This window comes from Equus caballus, chromosome 4 (genome assembly GCF_041296265.1).
Source record: "Equus caballus isolate H_3958 breed thoroughbred chromosome 4, TB-T2T, whole genome shotgun sequence".
Taxonomy (NCBI): Eukaryota; Metazoa; Chordata; class Mammalia; order Perissodactyla; family Equidae; genus Equus; species Equus caballus.
Window position 1 is genome coordinate 9,997,943 of NC_091687.1, and position 14,452 is coordinate 10,012,394.

At 44.0% G+C, this 14,452-nt stretch overlaps 1 protein-coding gene across 6 annotated transcripts in view; it reads right to left on the bottom strand.

Annotated features, from left to right (window-relative positions):
• Window positions 1-12,755, bottom strand: part of AMPH (amphiphysin) — a 227,823-nt gene extending 215,068 nt beyond the window's left edge. Inside the window, exon 1 of one of the 6 annotated variants that reach the window (XM_014738983.3) lies at window positions 12,012-12,755. In XM_014738983.3, the coding sequence (XP_014594469.2) occupies window positions 12,012-12,080 (69 nt within the window). In that variant the 5' untranslated portion in view covers window positions 12,081-12,755. Of the gene's footprint in view, window positions 1-10,538; window positions 10,885-12,011 lie in introns of those variants that run through there. The other 5 variants (XM_023638939.2, XM_014738984.3, XM_023638940.2 and 2 more) reach the window with 5 other exon arrangements.
• Between the last annotated feature and the right edge of the window lie 1,697 nt (window positions 12,756-14,452).

Consider the following 14,452-nt stretch of genomic DNA (forward strand, 5'->3'; position numbering starts at 1 on the left):
TTGAGTTACCAGAGGAACTTATTAAATATGCTCATTCCAATGTTTCACTCAAGAGATTCTGGTAAGGTTATAACTAGGCCCAGGAATCTGCATTTTAACTCACACCCTCCCCAAATTTTCCTGACTACGCTTTGAGAAAACACTGCCCTGGAGGTACTTGATCTCTGGAGTCATTCTCTATGCTGAACAGGAGCAACTATGGGCCAATATGAGTCCCCAGGAGAGCCCTCTCAACTCCCAACCCATTGAGTGGGAATGCTACTGGTCCCATGGTCACAAGAATTTCCTAGAGGGGTGGAAAGAAAAGTCTGGACATATTTTTCATAGAGACTCACAGAAGAACCTACCGAACAGACAGCAGGCAGAAGATTGATATTTTGCCATAGAAATATGTAGATTAAAGAGGCAGGATTGTTTGTACAGATGTCTCAAACACTGAGGGCATATGAAAGGTGTCGCACTGTTCTTAGGCTGTGCCACCACAAAATGGGGGATCCATCCAAGGCTCCGACCATCCATGCCGGTCAACTCTTAGCAATCATTTTTTTTTTTTTAAGATTTTATTTTTTTCCTTTTTCTCCCCAAAGCCCCCTGGTACATAGTTGTATATTCTTCGTTGTGGGTCCTTCCAGTTGTGGCATGTGGGACGCTGCCTCAGCGTGGTTTGATGAGCAGTGCCATGTCCGTGCTCAGGATTCGAACCAACGAAACACTGGGCCGCCTGCAGCAGAGCGCATGAATTTAACCACTCGGCCCCAGGGCCAGCCCCCTTAGCCATCATTTTTAGGTAGAGGAAGAGACTATCCACTACAAAAGATTCTCTTCCAAATTTAAGATTTTTTCCAAGCTGCAAATCACCTCAAAGACATTATTCCTAAATTCAAGACCACTGACTACAAAATAATCAAGTCAACGCCGACAACATAATTAAGTCAAGTTGGTGCCAGCCTTAACCATGTGTGCTCTCTCTGTTCTGTCTCTGTCTCTCTCTGTCTCTCTCTCTCATTAATTCTTGGGAATTCAAGTGCAATCAAACTTTTCAAAGACAAACTAATCTTTCTAGATGTGTGACATTTAAGAATTTTATAAGGTCTTTCATTTTTATTTTGAGTTTCTGATGGCTTAAGATAAGAGACCCTACAAATTCACGAAAGCAGACTGGGTTGGAGTTTACCGCTGTTGTACAAAGGAATCTTTGTATGAAGATAATTCAGAGGATGAGTCAGCTCTGAACGAGTGTTCTGCCTCTGTGTCAAGGGGGAACTTTGCCCCAGAAGGACCCTTCAACATACAAGGACAACAATCTGATCCACAAAAGAAGGACTGCTATTATAGCAGGACCATCCCAATTAGGGTCCACTCTGCCTCGTTAAACATGCAAATGAGAGAAGAGATCATTTACCAGACCAATGCTAACAGTCGATTCTGATATCTACATTCTATGGCTTTTATTTATCCGCAATGAACAAGGGCAAAGAGTCTGATGAATGGAACGCTTCCTGACTCCTAGTCACCGCACTGTCACCCAGTCCTCTTGCCTGGATGGCTACAACTCATCCTTAGGATCTTTGCTTCAAATCTACCTTCTTTGGGTAGGTGTGTCCACTCCTCGCACTCTAGGTTAGTCCCCTAGTTACATAAACTGGTTTTTCCCTCACAGAATTTTTAATTATGATTTTCACTAATAACTATGTAGATCTCACGTTCAAAGATTTATCTCTCTACCAACTCCTGCTGGTCGGTATGCTCAACCAGGATGGTCTTGTTGACTGCTACATTACGGGTATCTTGCAAGTGCATTAGATTCTTAATAAATGATTCTAAATAAACAAATGAATTCTACCAGATTGACTTCACAATAGAATACATAACTATTAGAGTATGTAAATTTAGCATCCTTTACTCAATGAGTGTTAGGTGCCATAATAAAAGCACACTTATGCATGGGCCCATGCGTATTTGGTTAAATCATTATAGGCACCCCAAGATAGAGAAAAACATACAGATATAAACATATTCAAGTTCTTCTCACTTATGAAGTAAACTTTTAACCAAATAACTATATGGGAATAAGATGAAAATGACCAAAATGTTGGTTTTCTGATTTATGTACATCGCTCTAAGTAGCTTTAGAGTAATCAAAAGTGATATATGACTACAGCATAGCAAATATTTCAAAACTAAGATCTTATCCTTGGCTTTATTCAACATCATTCCTAATAAGAGATTCTCTCAATATGTATTCAGGAAATACATCTACTGAAGTACTACACTTAAATTTAGATTTTGAATCAATAAGAAAGAAGTTTCAGCATTTCTATATTAAAAGTTGGCCCATGGATATGTTCCCAGGAAATCGTGATTACTATCACTTTAATTTTGCATAATGCTATATATATAGTCTTAATATATTCATTCATGGGTAAATTCCTTGAATTCTGTGATAATGCCACTTTCATTATGTAAATACTAGCCAATAGTGAGAATGTCTGGAAAATTATATCTGCAACACAAGAAATATTTACATCTGTTATCCCCTTCACAGAAGCCCACAGGTCCACTGACTTCCTCAGGAGTTCTACTCAGATGGCCCCTAGTGTAAATGGCTGGAAAAATCAGAAATTCTGTTTGAATAGTAAAATGGAAATTCCCAGACTTTAAAATGTCAGAATATATCATTTTTTTAAATACTCTTTCCCTTCTCTACGCACCCCCTGCCAAAATGCTTCACAATATTTTTTGTCTGAAACTTAATCACACTCACACACTCACATACACACACACTCACACACACATTCACATATCTTTGAATGGACTGTGTAGCCCAAAGGAAGGTCAACTTACAGGACAGGATGCTGGAGGTCCTCTATGGTAGTATTTTCAAACTGCAGACTTGAAATCAATTTGGTATGTCCCCATGGGCATTTTCTTAAAAATGGAATAGGGTGGAGTGGAATGGAATGGGATGGATAATCAGTGTTTGCCAATATTAAATCTTTCCTAACTTAGGAATCCTGGCATCATGGGGAAATCTTTGAGTGGGGGAGCTGTACGTGTATATATGCAAGAGTATTTGGAAATGATGAGCCCATTGACAAAGAACTCAGGCATGCTGTGGCATGGAATGACCAGAGTTGAGTATAACCCTGGAGAGAAAGGTCTCCTGCCCCTGTCCCCACTGTGAGAACCATGAGCGAGGGCACTGTGTCCCTTGTTCACTGCAATGCTCACCTGGGGGACAAGATGGACATCTGAATGCTGGACTCCTTCTGAGATCCTTTTCCATAAATCCATAGTCAAAACCACTGACTCCTTTAAAGAGGGGAAACTCCCTAAAGGGTTTCTGAACCTATCACAAGACAAGGACTCCTGTGTTGGCAGGAGGAAGAGCTTCTCATGACAAATTGGATGGGATGTCGAAATCATTTAATTTGAATATTCAAAGAAATGGGGCCTAATCTTATACCCTAAGTAAAGTGGCCCATATTATTTATACAAGTATGTCAGCTATTTTAAGTTGTATTGGTCCACTGACAAGTTGACCATTAAAGTATCGCTTATGAATCTCACACGCACACATACACAATATTGCTATCTTATAAAGAAGAATGGCAACTTTTACTAATGTTAAAATCTGAGGTCCTACAGTGCTGACTCCCTATTGTATACCTTCCCAGAGAAAGAAGGTTGCATGACTGTGTGAGCGTTTGCGTGTAAAAAAAAAAAAAAGAAGGAAAGAAACCTTACTCTGTCAAGAACGTCCACATAAACAAAAAAACAACCCACTAACTGGGAAAAAATATTTTCAAGTCATACATGCGACAGAGGGTTAATATCCATAATATATCAAGAACTCACACAACTCAATAACAAAAAATTAAACAACCTGATCAAAAAATGGGCAGGAGACATGAACAGACATTTCTCCAGAAAAGATATACGGATGGCCAATAGGCACATGAAAAGATGTTCATCATCACTGATCATCTGGGAAATGCAAATCAAAACTACACTAAGATATCACCTTACACCCATTCAAATGACAAAAATAACCAAAACAAATAGTAACAAATGTTGGAGAGGTTGTGGAGCAAAAGGAACCCTCATACACTGCTGCTGGGAATGCAAACTGATGCAGCCACTATGGAAAACAATATGGAGATTTCTCAAAAAATTACAAATAGAAATACCATATGACCCAGCCATCCCACTACTGGGTATCTATCCAAAGAACGTGAAATCAGCAATTCCAAAAGTCCCATGCACCCCTATGTTCATTGCAGCATTATTTACAATAACCAAGACGTGGAAGCAACATAAGTGCCCATCAACTGATAACTGGATAAAGAAGATATGGTATATATATATATATATATACACACACACAATGGAATACTACTGAGCCATAAAAAAGAATAAAATCGTCGCATTCACAACAACATGGATGGACCTTGAGGGAATTATGTTAAGTGAAATAAGCCAGAGGAATTTAAACACGTAGACAAAGAGAACAGATTAGTGGCTACCAGGGGAAAGGTGGGGTGGGGGGTGGGCACAAAGGGTGAAGGGGTGCACCTACAACACGAGTGACAAACATTAATGTACAACTGAAGTTTCACCAGATTGTAAACTATCATTAACTCAATAAAAATTAACTTAAATTAAAAAAATTTAAAAAATTAAAGAGAAAAGAATGTCCTCATAAGCATTATTTGTAATTTGGGCAGTATCTAATACAGCTAGAGAAACTATCTTAGTGGACAAGAAGGTAGAAGCTTGTACAATGTAGAAGCAGGCAACAAGAAAGTCTTCAGATGATCTTAACAGGGGAAACCTTGGACGGCCTCAGAGACTCAGTCTCCAAAGTGTCCTCGGATGCAAACATGGTCATACAGCTACTCTTCTACAGACAAGGCCCTGGGCCCCACAGAAAGAATCTCCTGGCCAGAGCCAGGCCTTCCTTCTCCAATTCTACTTACACACACACACACACACACACACACAAACATCATCTACATGTTTCTCTTTGAGAATAAACCTCACTGTGGGCATCAGCAAGGGAATAATGCAAAACAAACCACAAATGTCACATAATTAGGCACACAGACGGAGACTGCATTGTTTTTCTTGCCATATCACACAGTCAATATTGCGTTGAACCACATGATTCTACCAATATTTTACTGTTTGATTTACAAAAATGACACTTTAGCACAGTTCGACCCAATATTGATGGAGGTCCTACCATGTACGAACCCAGAAGGATAATTTTATTTGATGTACTACCTTTACAAAACGAAAGAGTAGACAACAGTGATACACAGGGAAACCTTTGCAATAATTTCACAAAAGTCAGAGAAAGGATAATGTGGAAGGATGCTTTAAGTCCATGTGTTTACAGGGGTGGGATATAAACAAGCAAGAATACAGAAAGTCAAATCAGTACATCAATACATCACTGAATACATACAATTCACAAGATGCTTGGTCCTTGTTCTCAAGCACCTACAATTTAGTTGGGAAGATACAATGCAAGAAAAAAAACTGTACCTAAGACTATCATATAATAATCACTTGGGACAGATAACTGGCACAAAGAATATCAAACTGGACATATCCTCAGAATTTAAATAGTGTAACTCCCTTATTAAACAAAAGAAAAACAAAAAATCAATGCCTAAAGAGGTCAGCATTATATCAAATGTTTCTCTGCTCACCAGAGGCATGATAAAAAAAAAATGTTTAAATGTTAAAATATGTCTAAAGCTCTCTGCCAATTTAAATAGTGCATAGAGGTCAAGGAGGCTTAAGACCAAATAAATGTCACTAGATTTCAAAAATAGAAAAAGATGGACCAAAAAAATAAATCCCCGAGGGATTAAATATTTAAGTAAAAATGCTTATGGATAAACAGACAGACTGAATGAATGTGTTTATGTCCATCCACTCCCAAAACCCAACTAAAATGACAGAAAAGGAATAAAAAAGGTCTGAGCACACAAGGGCAAAAACAGGGCAGGCACCACTAGTGGCTAAGAGAGTTCAATACATTTTACAGAAGCAGAAAGGAGCTGGAAGAATGGAAACAACTCAGCAGAACACAGAAAGCTAGGAAAAAAGGTGTCTGTATAGGGCAGTCAAGGAAAGAGCAGCCAGTTCTCACTACACAGTCACACACACAAACACACTCAGGCTTAGAACCTGGGGCAACCAAGTCCTGCAGAAAGTGAGGAGGAAGCCCAACACTGAGAACAGGAGACTGGTGGAAAGCCTGGGAACACACAATAGAGGAGGCTTCAAGTCCTTTCCTTGACCCCAACATCCTGGGAAAGACCCAGGACGACAGCTATGTAGCAGGCCTAGAAAAAACCAGCCCAGATCACAGCAAAAGAGTGTCCAAAAGGAGGGGCCGTGGGGAAGGTCCTTCAGTTGGAGAAAACAGAACAATTACGTTATCTGATATATTGAACCTCTGAAAATAATACTGATATGATTTGACAGATCTGATGAAGCCAGAATAAGCAATTCTAAATAGTTCATGCAAAAATATGTAAATGGGGGGAAAAGGCAATTATTAACTCCAGGGAAAGCTCAAAGCTGAATGAAAAATTTAATCCTCAGATAAGACTTCATAAAAGTTTTCAACTTCAGCTCATCAAAGGGCACCATTAAGAAAGTAAAAAGGCAACCCATTTTCTGGGAGAAAAATTTCTGCAAAATGTCTATCTGGCAAAGGACTTATATCTTGAATATATAAAGAGCTTCTACAAATCAATAATAAAATGACAAGCAACCCAAATAAACATAGGCGAAAGACCTTAACAGACATTTCACAAAAAAGATATCAAACCAATAAGTACATGAAAAGATGCTCATCAGGGAAAGTACAGTAAAGGAATTACAAAGGTATAAATAAGAAAAAGACAAAGAACAGGACAGGCATGAGGGATGATGGGTATTTGGTATGACAGAAGCGTTCTATAACTTGACCTGGGTAGCAGTTAGGGAGATTTCCATATGCAAAAATTCACCAAGTGGAATACTTAAGATTTGTATACTTTCTTCAATGAAAATTATACTTTAATTTTTTTAAATGTTATCTCAGCAATCAACAATTTTTGCTATAATATACGACTAAGGGACATGGAAGTAGAAGGATGAATGTAAGAAAGCTAAATCTTTCCCTATCTTCACAAAACATGAAAGCATAGATCAAGAAGTAGTTATAGAAGCTTTTTTTTTTTTTTTGGTGAGGAAGATTGGCCCTGGGCTAACACATCTGTTGCCAATCTTCCCCTTTTTGCCCAAGAAATATTGGCCCTGAGCTAACATCTGTGCCAATCTTCCTCTATTTTGTATGTGTGACAGTGCCACAGCATGGCTTGATGAGCAGTGTGTAGGTCTGTGCCCGGGATCAGAACCCGCTAACCCAGCTGCCGAAGTGGAGAGCACGAACTTAACCACTACACCACCGGGCTGGCCCATACATAAGCATACTTTTAAGAGCTGCCTCTGAGGAAACAAGACTGGAAGTTGATGAGAGGAAGGACAGGTGTCTGCTATTTTTCATAGTAAGCCTTTCACTAATATTTGATTTTTTAAACTGTGCATATATGAATTCGATAGGAAATTTTAAACCAAATATCAAATTATAAATTATTAAATATGTGATTATTAATATAAACATGGGACAGAGAAGGCCTTTTAAGTATGCCTCAGTAGATACTTCTTATTTTTCCAGCACAGCATCCATCCCACCTTCTGTACTCTGGTTTCCCCTCATCCTGCACCATCAGTCCACGTGGTCCGGGGAGAATTTCTCCATCCTAGCTTCAGCAGCAGCTTGTGACTCAGGCCCAATCCAACCTACGGTCCTGGCCCTTGGCCAGAGAGATTTTTTTTCTTCCAAGGATAGACACAAGGTCCCACTTGGGCCAATGAAAGCTATTCAGAGTAGTTCTCTGTAAACATTGAAGGAGAAACGTGCTATTGCCTAGAGTTGCTGGCAGCCATCTTGCCACCAAGAGAGAAGAATTTGCCCAAGAATGCGGCTGGCAGAAGGGATGGCAGAGATGAGAGATGGGAGAAGGCACCCAAGCCCTGACATCTGCGGTTGAGCCCCTGGTTCTTCTGGGGCAAGTAGGAAGTTCTTCTACCCCTGCCCTTTTTATAATTCTAAGAGGCAGCATCATGTAATGGCAAAGCATTGGACTGCTCGGGTTCAAACTCCCGCTTTACCACTTACTAACCTCTTCCTCATCTATAAAACGGGGACAGTAACAGTGCCTACTTCATAGAATCAGATGAGTTAATATATATAATACACACATGCACAAATACATATTTATATATTAAAACCTCATTTAAATTTATATGTGCAAGAGCCATATTTTTATTTTTAGTAATTAAATTCCCTTTTTTCCTCAAGTCAGTCTGAATTGAGTTCTCTGAGACTTACAAGCGGCAAGCTTTTGACTAATTCAACACCCAAATGAGAAAGCTTTTGAAATCAATCGACAAATATAAGCAAATATACATCAAACATAAACCTAATAAAAACAATCTCTATAGGAGAAAAATATCATCAAAAAATTTAAAAAGTAAACAGAAAAAGACGGCAGAATGTTTATAACCTTTAGGATTGATAAAGTTTTTGCCCTTACAAACACCAGGATGGAGATGCTACACAAAATGGGCAAAAACATACACATATAATTTGCAAATGAAAAAACAGGAATGCAAAAAGTTATGTTCAGTTTTTAAAAATCAAACCAATGAAATAAATAGCAACTAATTTTTTCCAATGACATATCTAAAGATTGTTTCAAATTTTATGATCCAGTGTTGGCAATCATCTTGTGGACTGCTAGTGAGATGTAAACTGATACAACCTTTCTGAAAGGCAATTATCATTCTTCTTCTAGAAATTTATCTAAGGAAAGACTTAACGATGTGTGCCAGCCTTTTCCCCACAAGTTTCCTCACTGATCTGTGTTTATATACAGAAACGCTGGAAACTGAATGCCCAAAAATAGGGAGTTCATTAAAATCCATACATTCCAATATTGTTCAGTCATTTAAAATATTGATGGAGGAGCCAGCCTGGTGGCTCACCAGTTAGGTGTGCACGTTCTGCTTAGGCCGCCCGTGGTTCACTGGTTCAGGTCCCAGGTGCGGACATGGCACCACTTGGCAGGCCATGCTGTGGTAGGCGTCCCACATATAAAGTAGAAGAAGATGGGCACGCATGTTAGCTCAGGGCCAGTCTTCCTCAGCAAAAAAGAGGGGGATTGGCAGCAGATGTTAGCTCAGGGCTAATCTTCCTCAATAAATAAATATATGAAATATTGATGGAAAATATGTAGATATATTGAAGAATGCTCACGATTATTAAATGAAATAAACAGGTTACAAAACTATATCGTATGAGCCTATTTTTGTTGTATAAATATATACATATTCCTATGGAAAGAGATCTACTAGGAGATACATCAAATGCTAGTAAAATCTCTGGGTGGTAGAATTATAAGCATCCTACTTTGGTAGATTTTTTTCTTTTTTTTGGCTTTTATGTATATTTCACTCTTTCTCCAATGACCCTGCATAGACTTTCAATAAGAAAAAATGCATTTTAAATTCATAAAAATCCATAAGACACCTCTAAGAGTAGTTTCAGTCATGCCTCTGGAGCCAAAATGCACGCAAGCTGTTAGGTGGAGCACAGAGGATGAGGAAGGCAAGGGAGTGGACTCGTTTCTCAGAAAATTCGGTTGTATAAACAAGGAGCAAAGGGTCTCAAGAACACACGAGGCGTAGTCACTGCGACGGAGAGTCTGGGCACTGGAGAAGAGGAAGAGACTGAAGAGGCAAAAAGAAGGCATCCTTGGAGGAGACGTCTAATGAAGGCAGCAATAGCCACATCCTCTGCTTTCCATTCTCCAGCAGCTTCCATTCGGGCTGGGCTGGGCTGCCTATCCTGGATTCCCACACGGCTTTTCCCTTTGAGCTGCACAGGCTCAGGAAGGAGGCACAACCTACCCAGGGGCAGAGCCCACACTCTCAGCCTCTTGGTGTCTTAACCTCCTAGATTAGGTGCCACGGGCACTTTTCATCAGCAACTTGCCCCAGGAAAAACAAATATGGGACACTTGAAGCCCTGCCTAAGGCTCCCTGAGACCTCCGCTCCCACAGACCCATAGAAGAGCAACACCATCCACAACAGCAATCATAACACACACTCCACCTTAACCATGAAAAAGTGAGTTTTCAACAATTCATAAGGGCCTGAATGCTCCGTGAGACAGATGACATTTTCTTTTCATTTATTTTTGGCATATTAACAGCTGGTGACCTAGATTAAGAAATAATTTGATATGTGAAACGGCAGACAGCATGGCTAAATTCCTTCACGGATGAAAAGTGGATTCAGTGAAAGGCTTCAGACCAAAGATTCAAGTAAATCACTTGGAATGGAGGGGCGGGGAGGAACACCCACAAGTAAGTGTGTAAAATGAAATATGGAAAAATGATGACCAGACCTGGCCGGGATCCCAGAAGATCGTGGCTCCTTTCTGGACAAGTAACCAGGGACTGGAAGGGGGCAGGCAGCCTTGCTAATTCAGCTGCTGAAGGAGCAGCAGGCGGATCACGGTAGTTCAGGATGAGCTTGGGTAGATATTAAAAGAAATACAATCCTCTTACTGCATTGAGACGGTGCATGTGTGGAGGGAGGGACTAGAGGCAGCAGCCAGCCTCCAGCCCGGGAACAAGCAAAGGCATCAGCCCCACTCTGCTCCGCTCCTCAGGTCAGCGGGACTGGGGGCAGCCTGAGGTCTGGGTCTGAAGAGGGAAATTCACTGTCATAGTGAGCAACGCAGCAAATCTGACTTCCAGGAACACAAGAAACCACTAAACACCCAGAATCCCGGGGACGGAAAATACTGCCACGTGAAAGAGAACACAGTTCAACTGACAGAAACCATGGGGCTCTCTGGCAGGTGTGCATTTTCAAGCACAGTGCTTAAGCTACGATACGAACGTCCTGTGCTCGGGACACAAATGCAGACCCCGGTGCTGGCAAGGTCTTAACGACCAGCGGTCATCAGAGAAGACAGGAAAAGCCAGTGCCTGGTACAATACCTCTCCAACTGCTCAGGGCTGTGCTTGCTACGGACCTGGGATTCGTTTGTGGCCATCTCTGGGGGAGAAAAATAAATTACTGTGGCCAATTTACTGAAGGGCTTGTAAAACACCAGAGAACTCAACCCGTGCAACACAGATGTTTTTTAAATGCAATGAAACGCCCTCCTTGGTGCAGAAATGTGCGGAGAAGAACTGTTAGGTTCAGGTCATATTTATTTTTGACCTTCCAGAGAAGGACACTGGCGTCAAAAGGGACACACACACAGAGATTAAAAAAGAGAGCGAGAAAGAGAAAAAAAAAAAAGTATGTATCTAGATCTCTGTTTTGAACTCCAGGATTCACTCCACAGCACTGTATTAAAGCCGGTGGTTTTTCGCGATCATCCCTACTCATCTGAAGATTTGGGGGTAACTTCTGTGCCAGATCATTCCGTTCTGCTGCACTCCAGCGGCCAGGACTCCCCCCGGAGGAAGGACGGCTGCCGCAACCTCCCGCCCGGACCCGCGGCCGCATCCCTCCAGCTGCCGCGGGCGAGCGGGCGCCGGGAGGGAGATGCGCTCGGCCCGGCCGCACCTGCGACCGCTCGGGCCGGCTCCCGCCCGGGGAGCGCGCGGCCGGGGAAGCGGAGCGCGGGATCCGCAGACCCAGCGCCCCGGGGCCAGGGTCTGCGCGCCCCCGGCGCTCCCGTCCCGGCCGGGCCCCCCCGCGCCAGGTGGCGCCTGGCTGCAGTCGCCGCGGCGGTGGGCAGGGCGGCCCCGCGACCCCGGCCCCGCAGCGCCGCAGCCGCCCGGCCTCCCGCTCCCCGGCCGGCTCGGCCCCACCGCCGCGCCCTGGGCTCCTGCCACCTGCCCCGCCGGCCGCTTCTGACCTTTTCCTGCGCGCGGTTGAGTCGCTTCTGGACGTTCTTGGCGAAGATGCCCGTCTTGATGTCGGCCATGGCTGCGGGGCCCGGGAGGCTGCGAGATGCAGAGCGGGCGGCGGGGCCGGCGGCGGCGAGGAGGAGCGGGAGGAGGAGGAGGAGCGGGAGGAGGAGGAGCAGGAGGAGGAGAGGAGGAGCGGGAGAGGCGGCTAGGAGCAGCCGAGCGCCCGGAGCGGTGAGGGAGGGGCGCGGAGCGAGGACCTGCTTAAAGCTACAGAGCGGAGGCGGGATGCGCGCGGCCCGGCGGTGACACGCGGCGGGGTGGCGTTAAAACGAGGGAAGAAGCCACAAGTCCCAGTGCGCAGATAGTGCCCACAGTGATGGAAGAGGAGGTCAGGAGACGAAAGGGAAGGAAGGCAAGCAGCCGTCCTGGGCTCCGAGGCAGCTCAGGGGTTCTTTGAAGGCAGTTTGTGTTGGGGGAAGGTGAGAGGGGGCCCGATTCTTTCCTGCAAAAAAAAAAAAAAAAAAAGCGGGGGGAGACGGGAAGAGGGAAGGAAAAGCCCGGGAGATGTGGAAACCGGCGAGATTCAGCTGCTCTGAAGTGGAGAGTGATGGGCTGGTCTCCCAGGAGACTGCAGCCCTCGCCATCCATCTATCCTGTGTGTTCAAGAAGGAGTGGACGTCGCCCTGCCATGGCAGGGCTCACAGCGCAGGGAGGGAAGCCCATTGGGAAGCCAAGTCAATGCAGAGGTTAGAGCTGCAGTCTGAGGCAGGTGGAGAGGAAAGGAGGGAGGGACCAATGCTGACAGTTGTTTAAACTTCAGAAGGAGAGTGGGACCAGGGAGGTTCCATGTTGGAAAGGGTCAGTTCCTGTAAACCAGGGGCTGTGCTGGTGATCTCTGTAATCTGCCCTGAGGAGAGATTCCACGTGGCGCTCACTCCCCAGGAAGTGCTGCAGAGAAGACTCGAGGCCTTTATTGCCTGTAAGACCCAGGCCTCCTCACCTGCTGCTTCTTGCAAACCTTCTGGTAATCTTAACAGGGATTCACCATCCTCAGTAGGCCTGGCAGAAGTCAGAATAACAGGGATAAACTTGACCTATACTGTACCTACCCAAAGCTCTCGAAGGCTCTGACCAATGGTCGAAGGTCCATATTCAGCTCTCTCTGAGAATGTGAGGAGAGTAAGGAAGGTGGCCAGCAAACGGGTCAGAAGTGAATCAGGCATCTGAATCTTGTGAGGCCAAGTGAGCCTCTCACTGAACCTCTGGAGTAGACTGGCACCTTGATAGCCCCCAATGAACTACCCTGTGGTATTCACTTCTTATGTAGTCCCCTCACCTTGATTCTAGAATGACACGGTGCTGGCATTTACCAAGAAGTAATGGTGGAAATACACTGTGCCCGTTCCAGGCCTGAGCCTTGAGAAGCCAGGCAGGGTCTGCTCTCTGAGGAGCCCTTTGCCACCATGTGGAAGTTCAGCTACCCTACTGTAAAAAGCCCCTGGGAGAGGCCACCTGGAAAGGGACAGGCCATGAGGTTGCCTGGAAAGGGAGCAAGGCCCAGATGTCCCTGCATCCCTGCCGAGCCCAGCCTCCTGACAACCCCTGGCTGAATGCAGCCACACAAATAATCATTAGCAAGACCAGCAGAAGAACCGCCCGGCTGATCCCAGCCAAGATTTCAGAATGGTGAACAACAAAATGATGGTTGTTTTGAGCCACTCTCTTTCATGATGGTTTGTTACTGAAATACCCAGCCTATTCATTTGCCTCTTATTTCCTTAGGGTGACTCTTTGTCCCAGTTTGCCGTGGAATGAAGGGTCTTCTGGGATACGAGACTTTCAGTGCTAAAACCAGGAGAGTCTTGGGTACACCTGGATGAGCTGGTCACCCAGCTTCCAACATCAGAGGGAAGTAAAGAGAAACTCGGTTGCTCGCTTGGTCAACATTCAGGAGAAAACACTGCTGAGAAGCCAGGAATTGGAGTCAGCTTCCACTTAGCTCTACATTGGGGTTGTCGACGAAAATAATCCATAACCAATCTATAAATGAAAATTTGGGAGAGTTTATTCTGAGCTTAAATCTGAGGATTATAACCCGGGGCCTTTCTTCCCAAAGGAAGAAAGGGCACCAAAGAAGTGGGGTGCACAGACTGGTTATATACCCCCAGAGAGGGTGTTTCACATAGGATTGAAGTGTCCCTTTTACAATAGTCGCGAGACTGCTCTGTGGGCACAGCGATTGATGGAAACAGCAGGTAGGGCTTCTGTCTCAGTGACCACAGCAGGGTGGCAGTCTGTTGTCTCCAGCTGAGTGGTCACAGGTGAGCTGGGTGGTCAAAGGTGAGTGCAGCAATCAGTTCCTAGCCTAAGGAAAAATGCTTATCCCTAAGGAAATGCTAATGTTGGGGGGAAGTTGCACCTTTATCTCAAGGGCCTTTGTTCTGGC